Raw genomic sequence first — 11367 nt, 5'->3', positions numbered from 1 at the left:
CCTAGACTTAAGCAATTCTCCTGCCTCAGCCACCTCTACAGCTGGAGCCAGAGCTGTGTGCCACATCCATCCTAACACACAGTTTCTGGATAGTAATGGGTAAGTGGGTGAGTGGATAGACAGATGCTCTGTTTTCATGGGATGAATCCCAAGCCTGGAACCTCATTTGTGGTCCAAGCAATGAGGTATTGACAAAGGATCCCACTGCAAGCAAAGAAGCTTTGATTCTGTGGTGTTTGGATCAAGGGATCCTACGTTCAATTTCTGATTTCATAATTCAGTCCACAAGCATTTCTTCTGTGTCCCCTATATACCAGGGGACATGACTGATAATGAGGAATGCTGGAAAGCTTGGGAAACACAGGACAAGAAAGACAGGGTCCTGGGAAAGGCTTCCCTAAGTAATCGAATTAATCTATGCAAAGTCCTGAGAACACTATCTGGCAAAGAACAGAGGTTCAATTCACTTTGTCGGATGAATGAATGTATGCACATAGGAATGAATACATTTAAGCCGAGAGATGAGCAACGTGAAGAAGGCCAGAAGGCAGCGTCCCTAGCAAATGGAGTCATTGCTCACAGATGAGGAAAGCCTCCAAAGAGCATACAGGTCCCTCTGGCCTTCTTCAACTTTTATTAGTCTCTTTTGTTTGTTGGTTGGTTGTTTGTCTGAGACAGGGATTTCCTTTGTAGACCTTGGATGTCCTGGAACTCACTCTGTAGACCAGGCTGGCTTTGAGCTCAGAGATCTATCTGCCTGTCTCTATCTCCCAAGAGCCTGGATTAAAGGCATGTGCTACCACAACCAGTTTAATAGTTCCTCATAGGCTCTCTATTCTTTGGACTTATACATGAGGAGAGCAAGACTCAAATCTGTCCGTAAGAGTTCCAGACAGAATAAACTGCCTATGCAAAAGCAGATACAGGAGAGGGCCACACCTTGAAAGAGCTCAGAAAAATCCCAAGACACCTGGGAACAGTGGCCCATCCGATATTCCCAGCATCCCATCCTGGGAGGCACAGACAAGAGGATCATGGAGTTCAAGGTCTACTTAGGCTACACACCCTTAGCCTATCTCAATACATACATGTATGCATACATACATACACACACAAAGTAAATCCCACAAACCGACCCATAAAGTTTCCGCCTCAACCCAATAGTTTCCTGGTTTGTATTTACACCCCTGCTGCCTGGACCCCGGAAGTGTCATCCTTCACCATCTCCTGCCTCTGTGAGCTAGGCGGACAAATCAATTAACTTCTCTTGGTTTTGGCTACTAAAATTGACTAGAGTCGCTATTGTGAAAAGGCGCGCGGAGGGAGGCCACCACTGTCAATCCCGGCCTCTGGGAGTAGCCTGACTCCTCCGAACACGAGAGGGCGCTGTAGCCGGCGGTTGCCCGGCGCGACATGGACGTGACGCTCCGTCTTTCCGCCTCGGTTCTCCTCCACGTGGGGACGCAGGATGGCGGCGGCCGTGGCGGTAAGTGTACGAGCACGGGGCGGGGACGCCGGGTCTCCTCGTGGGGTCCTCAGGCTCGAGGGGAGCGGAGGGGGACTGACAGCCTCCCGGCTTGCTTCTGCAGGACGATGCGGCGGCAGGCGACGTGCAGCGGCTGCTCGTACAGTTCCAGGATGAAGGCGGTCAGCTGCTGGGCTCCCCGTTCGATGTGCCCGTGGACATCACGCCGGACAAGCTGCAGCTCGTGTGCAACGCGCTGCTGGCGCAGGTGAGCACCCCCAAAACGAAGCCACGGTGTTCCGGGGACCCAGCTTCTCACCGACAGTGTTGGTGGAGTGGATCGGCCCCAGGAAAAATGTCCTCCGCGCCGACTCACCTGCAGACAGGCTGTGTTTTGAACTCATCGGATGCAGTGTTTCCGTGACTTCTTGTCACACAGCCCAACATAAGCATCCCCATTTTGCAGAGATGCCCAGCGGGATTAAATTAGTCGCATGGTGGTATGCAGTGGTTGGGATTGAGCCGACTCCCGCTCAGGACAGGCGCTCATCCTCTGTAGCAGAGTTTCTCTTTACTCTGTTGTTGTTGCCTTCAGGAGGAGCCCCTGCCCCTTGCTTTCTACGTCCACGATGCTGAGATTGTGTCCTCCCTGGGGAAGACGCTGGAGTCCCAATCTGTGGAGACAGAGAAAATCGTCGACATCATCTACCAGCCCCAAGCCATCTTCAGGGTCCGGGCTGTGACGCGGTGCACCAGCTCATTGGAGGGTCACAGCGAAGCTGTCATTTCTGTGGCCTTCAGTCCCACGGGAAAGTAAGGACGTGGGCAGAATCTTTGGGATGTGGAGGTCTATCCTCTGACGGGAGGAAAGGTCCCTCCTGGGTTATTATCCATGGGGTCTTAGGCTGCCTGTCATTGACTTGGGGTCTGGACTCAAGTTGCAAGTAAGAGACTTTCTTATTGGGGTTTGGTCCACAAAGGCTAAGGATAGTACCTGGCTCAGAAGAACCTATCTTGGTCATCTGGAGACAAGAGCTATTCCTTTCCAAGCTGTGTTACTTAAACAAGTCAGGTTTCTGCATCTCTTACTTCCCTATGAGTCATTTCTTGTAGGACTCTTAAGTATATGAACAGTTGAGCCTGGTGGTGGTAGTACACGCCTTTAATCTCAGCAATCAGGAAGCAGAGGCAGGCAGATCTCTGTGAGTTCAAGGCCAGCTTGATCTAAATAGCGAGTTCCAGGACAGCCAGGGCTACGTAGAGAGACCCTGCCTCCAACAACAGAAGAATATGAAAAGCTTCAAAAGCTTTTTCTAGAAGTTTCCAAGGAAGTAGAGACTAGGCGGGCAGGTCTTTGTGAGTTCTAAGCCAGCCAGTTCTACAGAACAAGTTCTAGGTCGGCCAAGGCTGACTAGAGAAACCCTGTCTTTAAAAAAAAAAAAAAAAGTGCCGTGCGTGGTGGCGCACGCCTTTAATCCCAGTGCTTGGGAGGCAGAGGCAGGCGGATTTCTGAGTTCACTATACAGAGAAACCCTGTCTCAAAAAACCAAAAAAAAAAAAAGGTGGGGGTGGGCTGGAGAGATGGCTCAGAGGTTAAGAGCACTGGTTGCTCTCCCAGACGACCTGAGTTCAATTCCCAGCATCCACATAAGAGCTCACAACTGTCTGTGACTCAGATCTCAGGGGATCCAACGTGCACATTGTGTACAGATACATGTATAGGCAGAATACCTGTTCATGTAGAATAAAGGTTAAAAAAAAGCATTAAAAACACACACAAAGTGGATGGCTGGAGTGAGTGAGTGAGCTGTTCCTGTTGGGAAGGAAGAAGAGAGAAGTGGCCTCCTAGGATCTTTTCCTAGGAGGCACTAGTGTCCTATTTCTCCTCAGGGAATGGAGAGTCTGTTCCCAGAAGATGGTTGGCTAGGCAGCAGGAATACACATGTGCAGTGTCTCAGGGTGGGCCCCACCACTGCAGCAGTCAAGTGGCTTCTCTTCCCCAGGTACCTGGCCAGTGGTTCCGGAGACACCACTGTGCGCTTCTGGGATCTCAGCACTGAGACACCACACTTCACATGCAAAGGTCGGTGTGCCTTTAACCACTTACAGGGGTCTTAGCGCATGCCAAGTGGTTAGCTCGGTAGCTCCTGGTAGGGGCTCAGAAGACGCCAACCCATTAGCATCTCTCCCTCCCCTGCTTTCTTAGGACACCGGCACTGGGTCCTTAGCATATCCTGGTCCCCAGATGGCAAGAAACTGGCTTCAGGCTGCAAGAATGGCCAGGTAGGTGACGTCAGGATAAGTGGACAGAGAGAGAGAGTGGGCAGGTAGGTGATGTCAGGATAAATGGACAGAGAGTGGGCAGGTAGGTGGCGTCAGGATAAATGGACAGAGAGTAGGCAGGTAGGTGATGTCAGGATAAATGGACAGAGGGTGGCCACATAGGTGACATCAGGATAAATAGAGAGTGGCCACGTAGGTGACGTCAGGATAAATGGACCGAGAATGGGTTCTGGGGTCTTTAGAAGGGTGTGTTGGGGAGTCAGCTGGAAGATCCTTGGTAGGACAGGTCGCAGAAAGTTACTTTATGAGCTTCTGTCCTTCAGATTCTCCTGTGGGACCCAAGCACGGGGATGCAGGTGGGCAGGACCCTCACTGGCCACAGCAAATGGATCACAGGCCTGAGCTGGGAGCCCCTTCACATGTAAGTGACACGAAGCTGAGACACGAGAGCTGGGATTAGTGCTGTCCCTTTCCCTGCTCAGTAAAGGAAATAACCAGATGACAGCGACAGCTTGGCTCACTGTGGCCACAGCCCCTGCTACTTGCGGGGGTGAGGGGGTGGCTCATCACATGACCTGAGCACAGCCTTGCTATACTGTCAGAGAGCTGCTAAGAGATTGTCCCCAGCGGGGCGCACACCTTTAATCCCAACACTTGGGAGGCAAGGGTAGGCGGATTTCTGAGTTCAAGGACAGCCAGGGCTACACAGAGAAACCCTGTCTCGGAAAAAAAAAAAAAAAAAAAAAATAAAAAAGAGAGAAAAAAAAACGAGAAATTGTCCCAGCCTCATTGAGTCCAGAATGAGACACTATATGGGCAGGCAGGTGCTACCAGGTCAGACCTGAGATCACATCTCCCTCTTCACCAGGAACCCCGAGTGCCGCTACGTGGCCAGCAGCTCCAAAGACGGAAGTGTAAGAGTCTGGGATACAACTGCAGGCCGCTGTGAACGCATCCTCACTGGACACACGCAGTCAGTCACCTGCCTCCGATGGGGAGGAGATGGACTTCTATATTCTGCTTCCCAGGACCGCACCATCAAAGTCTGGAGGGCCCATGATGTAAGGGCTTGCCATGGACTGCCCTGGAGTGGGCGTAGCAAGGGCTGGGAATATTCAGAAGCCTGTCTGCTGGGTCACGCGCACCAGTGCCTTGCCGCTTGCAAACTTGTTCTCAGAGGGTCTGGTGTTTCCAGGATTATACCAGGAGTCCAGCCAGTGCTTCTGCAGAAGCAGCTCCATGCAACGTTGTGAGGTTTTTTTAGAGCCTATTTAGTTGTTTGCCAACTACCACACTCAAACCCATTTGACTAGGTAAACCCTTTTATTCCCTGAAGAGGGGCCCGAGCCTCCAGGTGCAGTTGAATGAGATGACCACGCATCAGTGATGAATTCTTAGGTTCCTGATTCTTGTCTTATGTCACCCATCCAACTGTGGAGTATAGGGTATAATCTCTCCCCTTGATGCTAGGTATGTATGTGTATGTCTGACCTGTCTTCTGCCGTAGGGTGTGCTGTGCCGTACTCTTCAAGGTCATGGCCACTGGGTGAACACCATGGCGCTTAGCACGGACTACGCCCTGCGCACGGGGGCCTTTGAGCCTGCCGAAGCCACAGTGAATGCCCAAGACTTGCAGGGGTCCTGTGAGTGAGAGGGAGGAGGGGAGCAGGCTGCCTACGAAGGAGCCAGTTCTCCTGCCTAGCGGGTGGATGTGTGACCAGTCTTGTTCTCTCTCTCTCTCCCCCTGTACCTGCACAGTGAAAGAGCTGAAGGAGAGGGCATCAAGCCGCTACAACCTTGTGCGGGTGAGTATGTGTCACGAACGTGAAGCCCCAGCTCTGGACTCTTCTCATCCGATCACAGAAACTCCAGTCACTTGGGCCTCTCTCCCTTCTAGCCCCAGTTCAGTGTTTCTGCTCCAAAAAAGTTGTTCTTGGTTGTCTTAGGGTTTTATTGCTGTGAACAGACACCATGACCAAGGCAAGTCTCTTTCCTTTGTCGTCTAAGGAGCACATTCGCATGGTCTAATGTTCAAAAGATACAAAGATATTATGAAAGATATTATCCATCTTTCACGGAGTCCTGCATTGTTCCCTTGGGTAGCATCCAATGCTACCAATATCTGATAGTCCATAGTATCAGCATGTACACACTGTATGCATAAAGTACAGCTCGCCTATGAAAGCCACCCCCTTCTAGCACCATTCTGTGACTTGGTTTGTATCTTAGGACTCCTTCCACTTAGGTATAGAATTTCCTCTCCTTACAGGCTAGCCTGGAGTTGCATGTAAACCTGTGTCCCTGCCAGGCCTCATTTCCCTAGTTCTGACCTTGGTCACTGTCGCATAGCCAGTATCTGACCACGTCCCACGCGGTGTGCTTTCTTGCCCAGGGCCAAGGCCCAGAGAGGCTGGTCTCTGGCTCAGACGACTTCACCTTATTCCTGTGGTCCCCAGCAGAGGACAAGAAGCCCCTCGCCCGGATGACTGGACACCAGGCCCTCATCAACCAGGTGCTCTTCTCTCCTGACTCGCGCATCGTAGCCAGTGCCTCCTTCGACAAGTCTATCAAGCTGTGGGATGGCAGGACGGGCAAGTGAGTGGAGGGGCGAGGCTGTTCCCTTATTAGCAGTGGGGTTTGGCATGGACTCGATGACACTACCTGCTCTCTGTGTACCACTGGCTGGGTCTGATTTCCTCGCCCACACTTGTGACACAAAGACCTCTTACCTCAGCACTGAATTTGGATTGGCAAAATGGCATCTTTAGGGCTAGAGACAGGGCCAGAGACATAGAGAAGGTGAATGAACGGTAGCTAGAAATGCGTCCACATCAGGCAGTTCTCAGCCACATGTAATTCAGGCTCCAGGCCTTTGGCCATCACAGGCACCTGCAGTCGTGTATTTATATAATAAAAAGAGATCTCTGTGCTGGGCAGTCGTGGCTCATGCCTTTAATCCCAGCACTCGGAAGGCAAAGGCCAGTGGATCTATGAGTTTGAGGCCAGCCTGGTCTACAGAACTGTATTTTCACACCGCAGTTCTTTAAAGTGGTAATTCAGATTTTTTTTAGAAAGCCAGGAAACTGAGTCTTAATGGCTTAACCAGATATCACAGCTAGACTCGATGAACTTGAAAGCTCCAGCTGGGGCTGGCCCACGGTGAACGCCACACCACCTGTCAGCTGCACCTGTTATGTCGGAGGACACTGGGCAGATGGGCTAAGCAGGTGGTGCGTTGGCCTTTCAGGCATGTCATGCAGGTCTGGAGGCTTAACAAGAGGGAGCCTCAAACCCACTCAGCCGGAGAAGTTTCACCAAATAGTAATGGCCGATAATGATCAAAGTGGTCTAGCATGGGACCCAGGCAATGCTAGCAGGTAGCCAAAGTGAGCGCCACTGTTGAGGATGCGGAGGACATGTTGAAGATCTAATACCCACCACTGGCTTCCCCCCGGCCCAGGTACCTAGCTTCCCTGCGTGGCCACGTAGCGGCCGTGTACCAGATCGCCTGGTCAGCTGACAGCCGACTACTGGTCAGCGGCAGCAGTGACAGCACGCTGAAGGTGTGGGATGTGAAGGCCCAGAAACTGGCCACAGACCTGCCTGGCCATGCCGATGAGGTAAGGCTCGCTGCATGGAGGCTGCGGTTGACCCTGGCCCTGGCCCTGGCCCTGAGCTCTTCACTGTCTGACCCCTTCCTCTGTGTAGGTATATGCTGTTGACTGGAGCCCAGATGGCCAGAGAGTAGCAAGCGGTGGGAAAGACAAGTGCCTCCGGATGTGAGTAGGGGTGTGGTAGAAGCTGGGGTGTTCCGTTCTCCTGACCCACGCTGGCCAGTCCTTCTCTGCTCTTTGGCGTGGCATGGAATTCAGAGGGACCTTCTTGAGGCACGAGAGCCAGATTCTCCATGGGAGGTAGAGATAGGGGTTTATGGAGACTCTGGGAGAACCTGTAGGTCTCCACAATGCCATAGTTCATTGTTAAGGCGCCAGGCTTTGCAGTCGTGGGACCTGCATTCAGATCCTGGTTCTCCCTGGCCGTGTGCAGGCACAGCGGCACCTTTCTAGAACCTAAAGCACCGTGCTTGTGACGGCAACTTGATGCTCGCGGGTAGGCACAGTGGGGTCACAGGGCAGGACTGAGGGAAGGACAAGGGTTTCTGGCTGAGGTGTGTCATGGGTACACAGTTGAGTTTCAGAGCTGCAGGGGCCAGGCTCTTGACAGGACAGTAGGCAGCAGTTCCCTCCCACGCCTCTCCTTTCCCCCCCTCCCCCCGACAGATGGAGAAGATGAATCCACAGCTTCCTGACCCCTACCCGGATTCAGCCTCCGCCTGCCCTGCCAGAGACCAAGGAATGCACAGGGCCACCTGCCCAGGACAGGTCTTCAGTGCGTGACAGTCAGGACGGACGTTACGGCATGGAGCTGAGCCATGGGCACTTCCTGGCTAACGCCAGTGGGGAAGCCAGGCCTCTGGCTCCCATGTCCTTCTCCAAGGGTCAGCTGTGCAGGCCCAGCCCCTAGGCTATGTGTGTGGCCAAATAAATAACTTATATTTTGTGTTCATGTTGCAGCTTCTTGTCCTAGAACCCCCTCGCTCAGTCAGGGACTCTGAGAAGGTCCACCGAGCCCCTCTCTTGCACCGGATAACAGCAAGCCAGGTTGATCAGGGAGCTGTCTTCCGCTGCTTTGCAGTAAGGGAGGCCAGTGGCCAGTGAAAAGGCTAAGGCTGTGCTGTCCGTGGTCATCCTGCCATATGCCCGTTGGCACAAGCCAAAAAGTACGCACATGTAGCGACCCTATTCTCAGCCTGCTCGTGAGGACTCTGGTGTTAGATGACAGACAGTCTTGCCAGTGTCTCTCCCGCCAGGTCCCCAGCACTGTGCTGGAAGAAAGGCCAGGGCCATCGAAGAGGATGGCCAGCAGGGTGGCAGTTGTGTGGGACAGCTCTAGGTGACGTGGACACAGTATCATGAGGGATTGTGCTCTCAGAGGACCTTGAAGGAATGAAGGGTATCCCAGGCTTTCAGGCCTTGGCTGAGACCTTTGCCCTGCAAGATCCTACTGTCGTTTCCTCTTGCTGTATAGTTAGCTGGGGCTCAGCATTGTCTGTTCGCGGCCTCCAGTCATCTGTGGAGAGATTTCTGGGTCTGCCTGGTAATAGATGCTTATGCTTCCTGCCTCCATTAGGGGCTTGTACATTTTGCACATCACTAAGCTGAGTATTCAGCCTCCTGTCCCCTGTCACATCAGAACGGGGCTGCATGAGAGGTACAGGAACCATCAGATTTGCCTGGTGCCAGGCACACGTGTGTCACAGTGATCCTGCACCCGTGCCCAAAATGCCTTACATTAGGATGAGGTAGCTACCTGAGTCCCAGGAGACAAAGACCTTGTACTTCATAAGGGAAGGACTCGGGCATAGGATCAGGGTCTGGTGAAAGGGCTGGAGGCGCCATGTCGGGCCGGGAAGGTGGCAAAAAGAAGCCCCTGAAACAGCCCAAGAAGCAGGCCAAGGAGATGGACGAGGAAGATAAGGCTTTCAAGCAGAAACAAAAGGAGGAACAGAAGAAACTCGAGGAACTAAAATCCAAGGCCGCTGGGAAGGGCCCCCTGGCCACAGGTGGAATTAAGAAATCTGGCAAAAAGTAAGCTGTTCCTCACATCTGGGGTGATGGTGACCCTCCTCTTCCATTCCTATTTAAACATCTGGATTCCCTGTCATAACATCTTTGCCACCTAATAGCTAGAATGAAGTGTTATCCTGGAGCCCATTGTACATTGTAATAAACTTTTGTAAAAAAAAAAAAAAATGAATAAAATAAATAATGCAATGGCTCGCTGTCTCTAGTGTTCAGCAATTCCTACCTCAGCTGTGAATTTAAAGTGAACCCAGTCAGGAATCCCACTAGAGCCTACTGTTCCATCTTCATTGTACTCTCAATTCTGTACCACTTTGAATTAAACCAACTCATTTAAAAGCCTAAGGGGGGGGGGGGAATAAGGGAAGGACTCATAAGCTAGGGTTCAGCCAGAACATTCGGCATCTAGTCTTAAGTGTCAGCCTGTCACCCTGCCGTCCTTATTCTACCTGCTGAACTGCTCGTTCTGAGGAGGCCTGTGCTCTGGCCCAGCTGAGGCTTGTGGCAACAGGAAGTAGAGTTTCAGGGTGCTGTATGGGCCTTCAGTTCTTTAATGGGGAGCCTGGAACCAGCCCAGGTCAGGGAGGAAGGAGGGTGCCTAGCAGCTGTTGGGCAGTGACTGAGCCTGGCCCCACTCAAGATGTCACTAGGTAAATGGGGCTCCTATCTATCCGTGGCCCCACCCCAGGGTTGAGGTTCCAATACATCTGCCCCAGGCCCTAGGCTGGTGGATAACTAGTGGTTCTTTGGCTTGGTGCTTGGTAGTACAGTACATCTCATGGTTCTGGTTCCTGAGGACCCAGAGCCAAGGCAGACAGTGGGCAAGGGATGGCCTCAACCCACACCCCTTAATATGGATATAAGTATTCCAGATCCTCCAGTCTTCGCATCTCCTCCATTGTCATGGACACGGTTCTCCGATGAGGTTGTTTGCGCTGCACGGTGACCTGGATGGGATTGGTCTCAGGAAAGCTGTTGAAGTCAGTAGACACTGTTGCAAACTGAAATAAAACAAACATGTTCAGGATGCCTTCCCGGGCTAGCCTTGGCTCTCTCATCTCTCATCTCCATCTCTCATCTCTCTTGCCAAGTGAGATCTTAGCCTCATGCCAGTCACTGTGGGATTCCATCTACCCTAACCCTTTGACAACTACGATCTGTTCCCTATGGTCTCTTCCATTTTCCCTTCCCAATCCTTGGTCTACTCACAATTATTGGAATTAAGGAATATGAGAACTCATGGCTTTGGGAAATGAACGTGATGATATAATTACCAGTTTGCATTTTTTTTTTTTCCTTTGAGACAGGGCTTCTCTGTGTAGCCCTGGCTGTCCTGGAACTCACTCTGTAGACCAGGCTGGCCTCGAACTCAGAAATCTGCCTGCCTCTGCCTCCCAAGTGCTGGGACTAAAGGTGTGCACCACCACTGCCTGGCCAGTTTGCATTTCTAATGGGCCCCTGAAAGGCTTAATCCATAAACCTTTCAGGGTACAGCAGTCTGGAATTAATGTGTGTTGGCCGAGGCATATGAAAGCAAGCAAGTACATGAGGCTTGGGGGAATTCCTGCTGGTCACCACCCCTTGTACTTTCTCACCCATCTGGGCCCGTGGTTCTGACCTTCAGCTGCCTATCTCTATGCCTTCCTTCCTTAGACCTGTGCCTTTCTGCTTCCAGGGCTCACCTTATAGGGCTTACACCACTTCCCTACCCCTGCCGTGTTGGCGGCCCGGATGGTAAGGCAGTAACTCGTGTTTGACTTCAGCTCCATCAGCTTGACAGTGGTACCCAGGATCTTGTTGAAGATCCAGGGGCGGTTCTTGACCTTGGACATCTCCTTGTCGCCTGGTTTGGTTGCCTCCTGCAGCAGCACCTGGTAGAAACTGACCTGCTGCTTGCCTGCAGCATAAGTCCAGGAAATCTAAGCAAAGAGAGAGCCGGGCATGGTGACGCACGCCTTTGATCCCAGCACTCGGGAG

General features: G+C 52.1%; 3 protein-coding genes across 3 annotated transcripts in view; 2 read left to right on the top strand and 1 right to left on the bottom strand.

Annotated features, from left to right (window-relative positions):
* The first annotated feature begins 1435 nt into the window (after nt 1–1435).
* Nle1 (notchless homolog 1) lies at nt 1436–8311 on the top strand. The gene is made up of 13 exons (XM_021212803.1): nt 1436–1486; nt 1590–1733; nt 2061–2278; nt 3469–3548; nt 3672–3748; nt 4072–4169; nt 4617–4809; nt 5256–5391; nt 5507–5553; nt 6141–6343; nt 7209–7368; nt 7457–7527; nt 8029–8311. Exons 1-13 carry the CDS (start codon nt 1469–1471, stop codon nt 8039–8041), a joined length of 1458 nt encoding a protein of 485 aa, XP_021068462.1. The 5' UTR covers nt 1436–1468; the 3' UTR covers nt 8042–8311.
* An 861-nt stretch (nt 8312–9172) lies between these two features.
* On the top strand, nt 9173–9561 carry LOC110332618 (translation machinery-associated protein 7). Its single transcript, XM_021213902.2, has one exon. The coding sequence runs from the start codon at nt 9206–9208 to the stop codon at nt 9398–9400; it is 195 nt and encodes a 64-aa protein (XP_021069561.1). The 5' UTR covers nt 9173–9205; the 3' UTR covers nt 9401–9561.
* Nucleotides 9562–10238: 677 nt separating this feature from the next.
* Nucleotides 10239–11367, bottom strand: part of Fndc8 (fibronectin type III domain containing 8) — a 7727-nt gene continuing 6598 nt past the window's right edge. The window contains exons 3-4 of the mRNA XM_021214106.1: nt 11073–11309; nt 10239–10391 (exon numbers count right to left, since the gene is read on the bottom strand). Coding sequence (XP_021069765.1) covers nt 10239–10391; nt 11073–11309 — 390 coding nt within the window. The remainder of the gene's footprint in view (nt 10392–11072; nt 11310–11367) is intronic.

Source organism: Mus pahari, chromosome 14 (assembly GCF_900095145.1).
Source record: "Mus pahari chromosome 14, PAHARI_EIJ_v1.1, whole genome shotgun sequence".
In the NCBI taxonomy this organism is placed as follows: domain Eukaryota; kingdom Metazoa; phylum Chordata; class Mammalia; order Rodentia; family Muridae; genus Mus; species Mus pahari.
Note: the sequence above shows the minus strand (reverse complement) of the source record. Positions and strands in the feature narration are given on the sequence as shown.

Excerpts from the sequence above, each read along its gene's own strand:
- Nle1 (XM_021212803.1), top strand. Across the intron at positions 1,734-2,060 it reads GCAACGCGCTGCTGGCGCAG|GAGGAGCCCCTGCCCCTTGC; the intron begins GTGAGCACCCCC and ends TGTTGCCTTCAG. Across the intron at positions 3,549-3,671 it reads ACCACACTTCACATGCAAAG|GACACCGGCACTGGGTCCTT; the intron begins GTCGGTGTGCCT and ends CTGCTTTCTTAG.
- LOC110332618 (XM_021213902.2), top strand. The coding sequence starts at position 9,206 with ATGTCGGGCCGGGAAGGTGGCAAAAAGAAGCCCCTGAAACAGCCCAAG.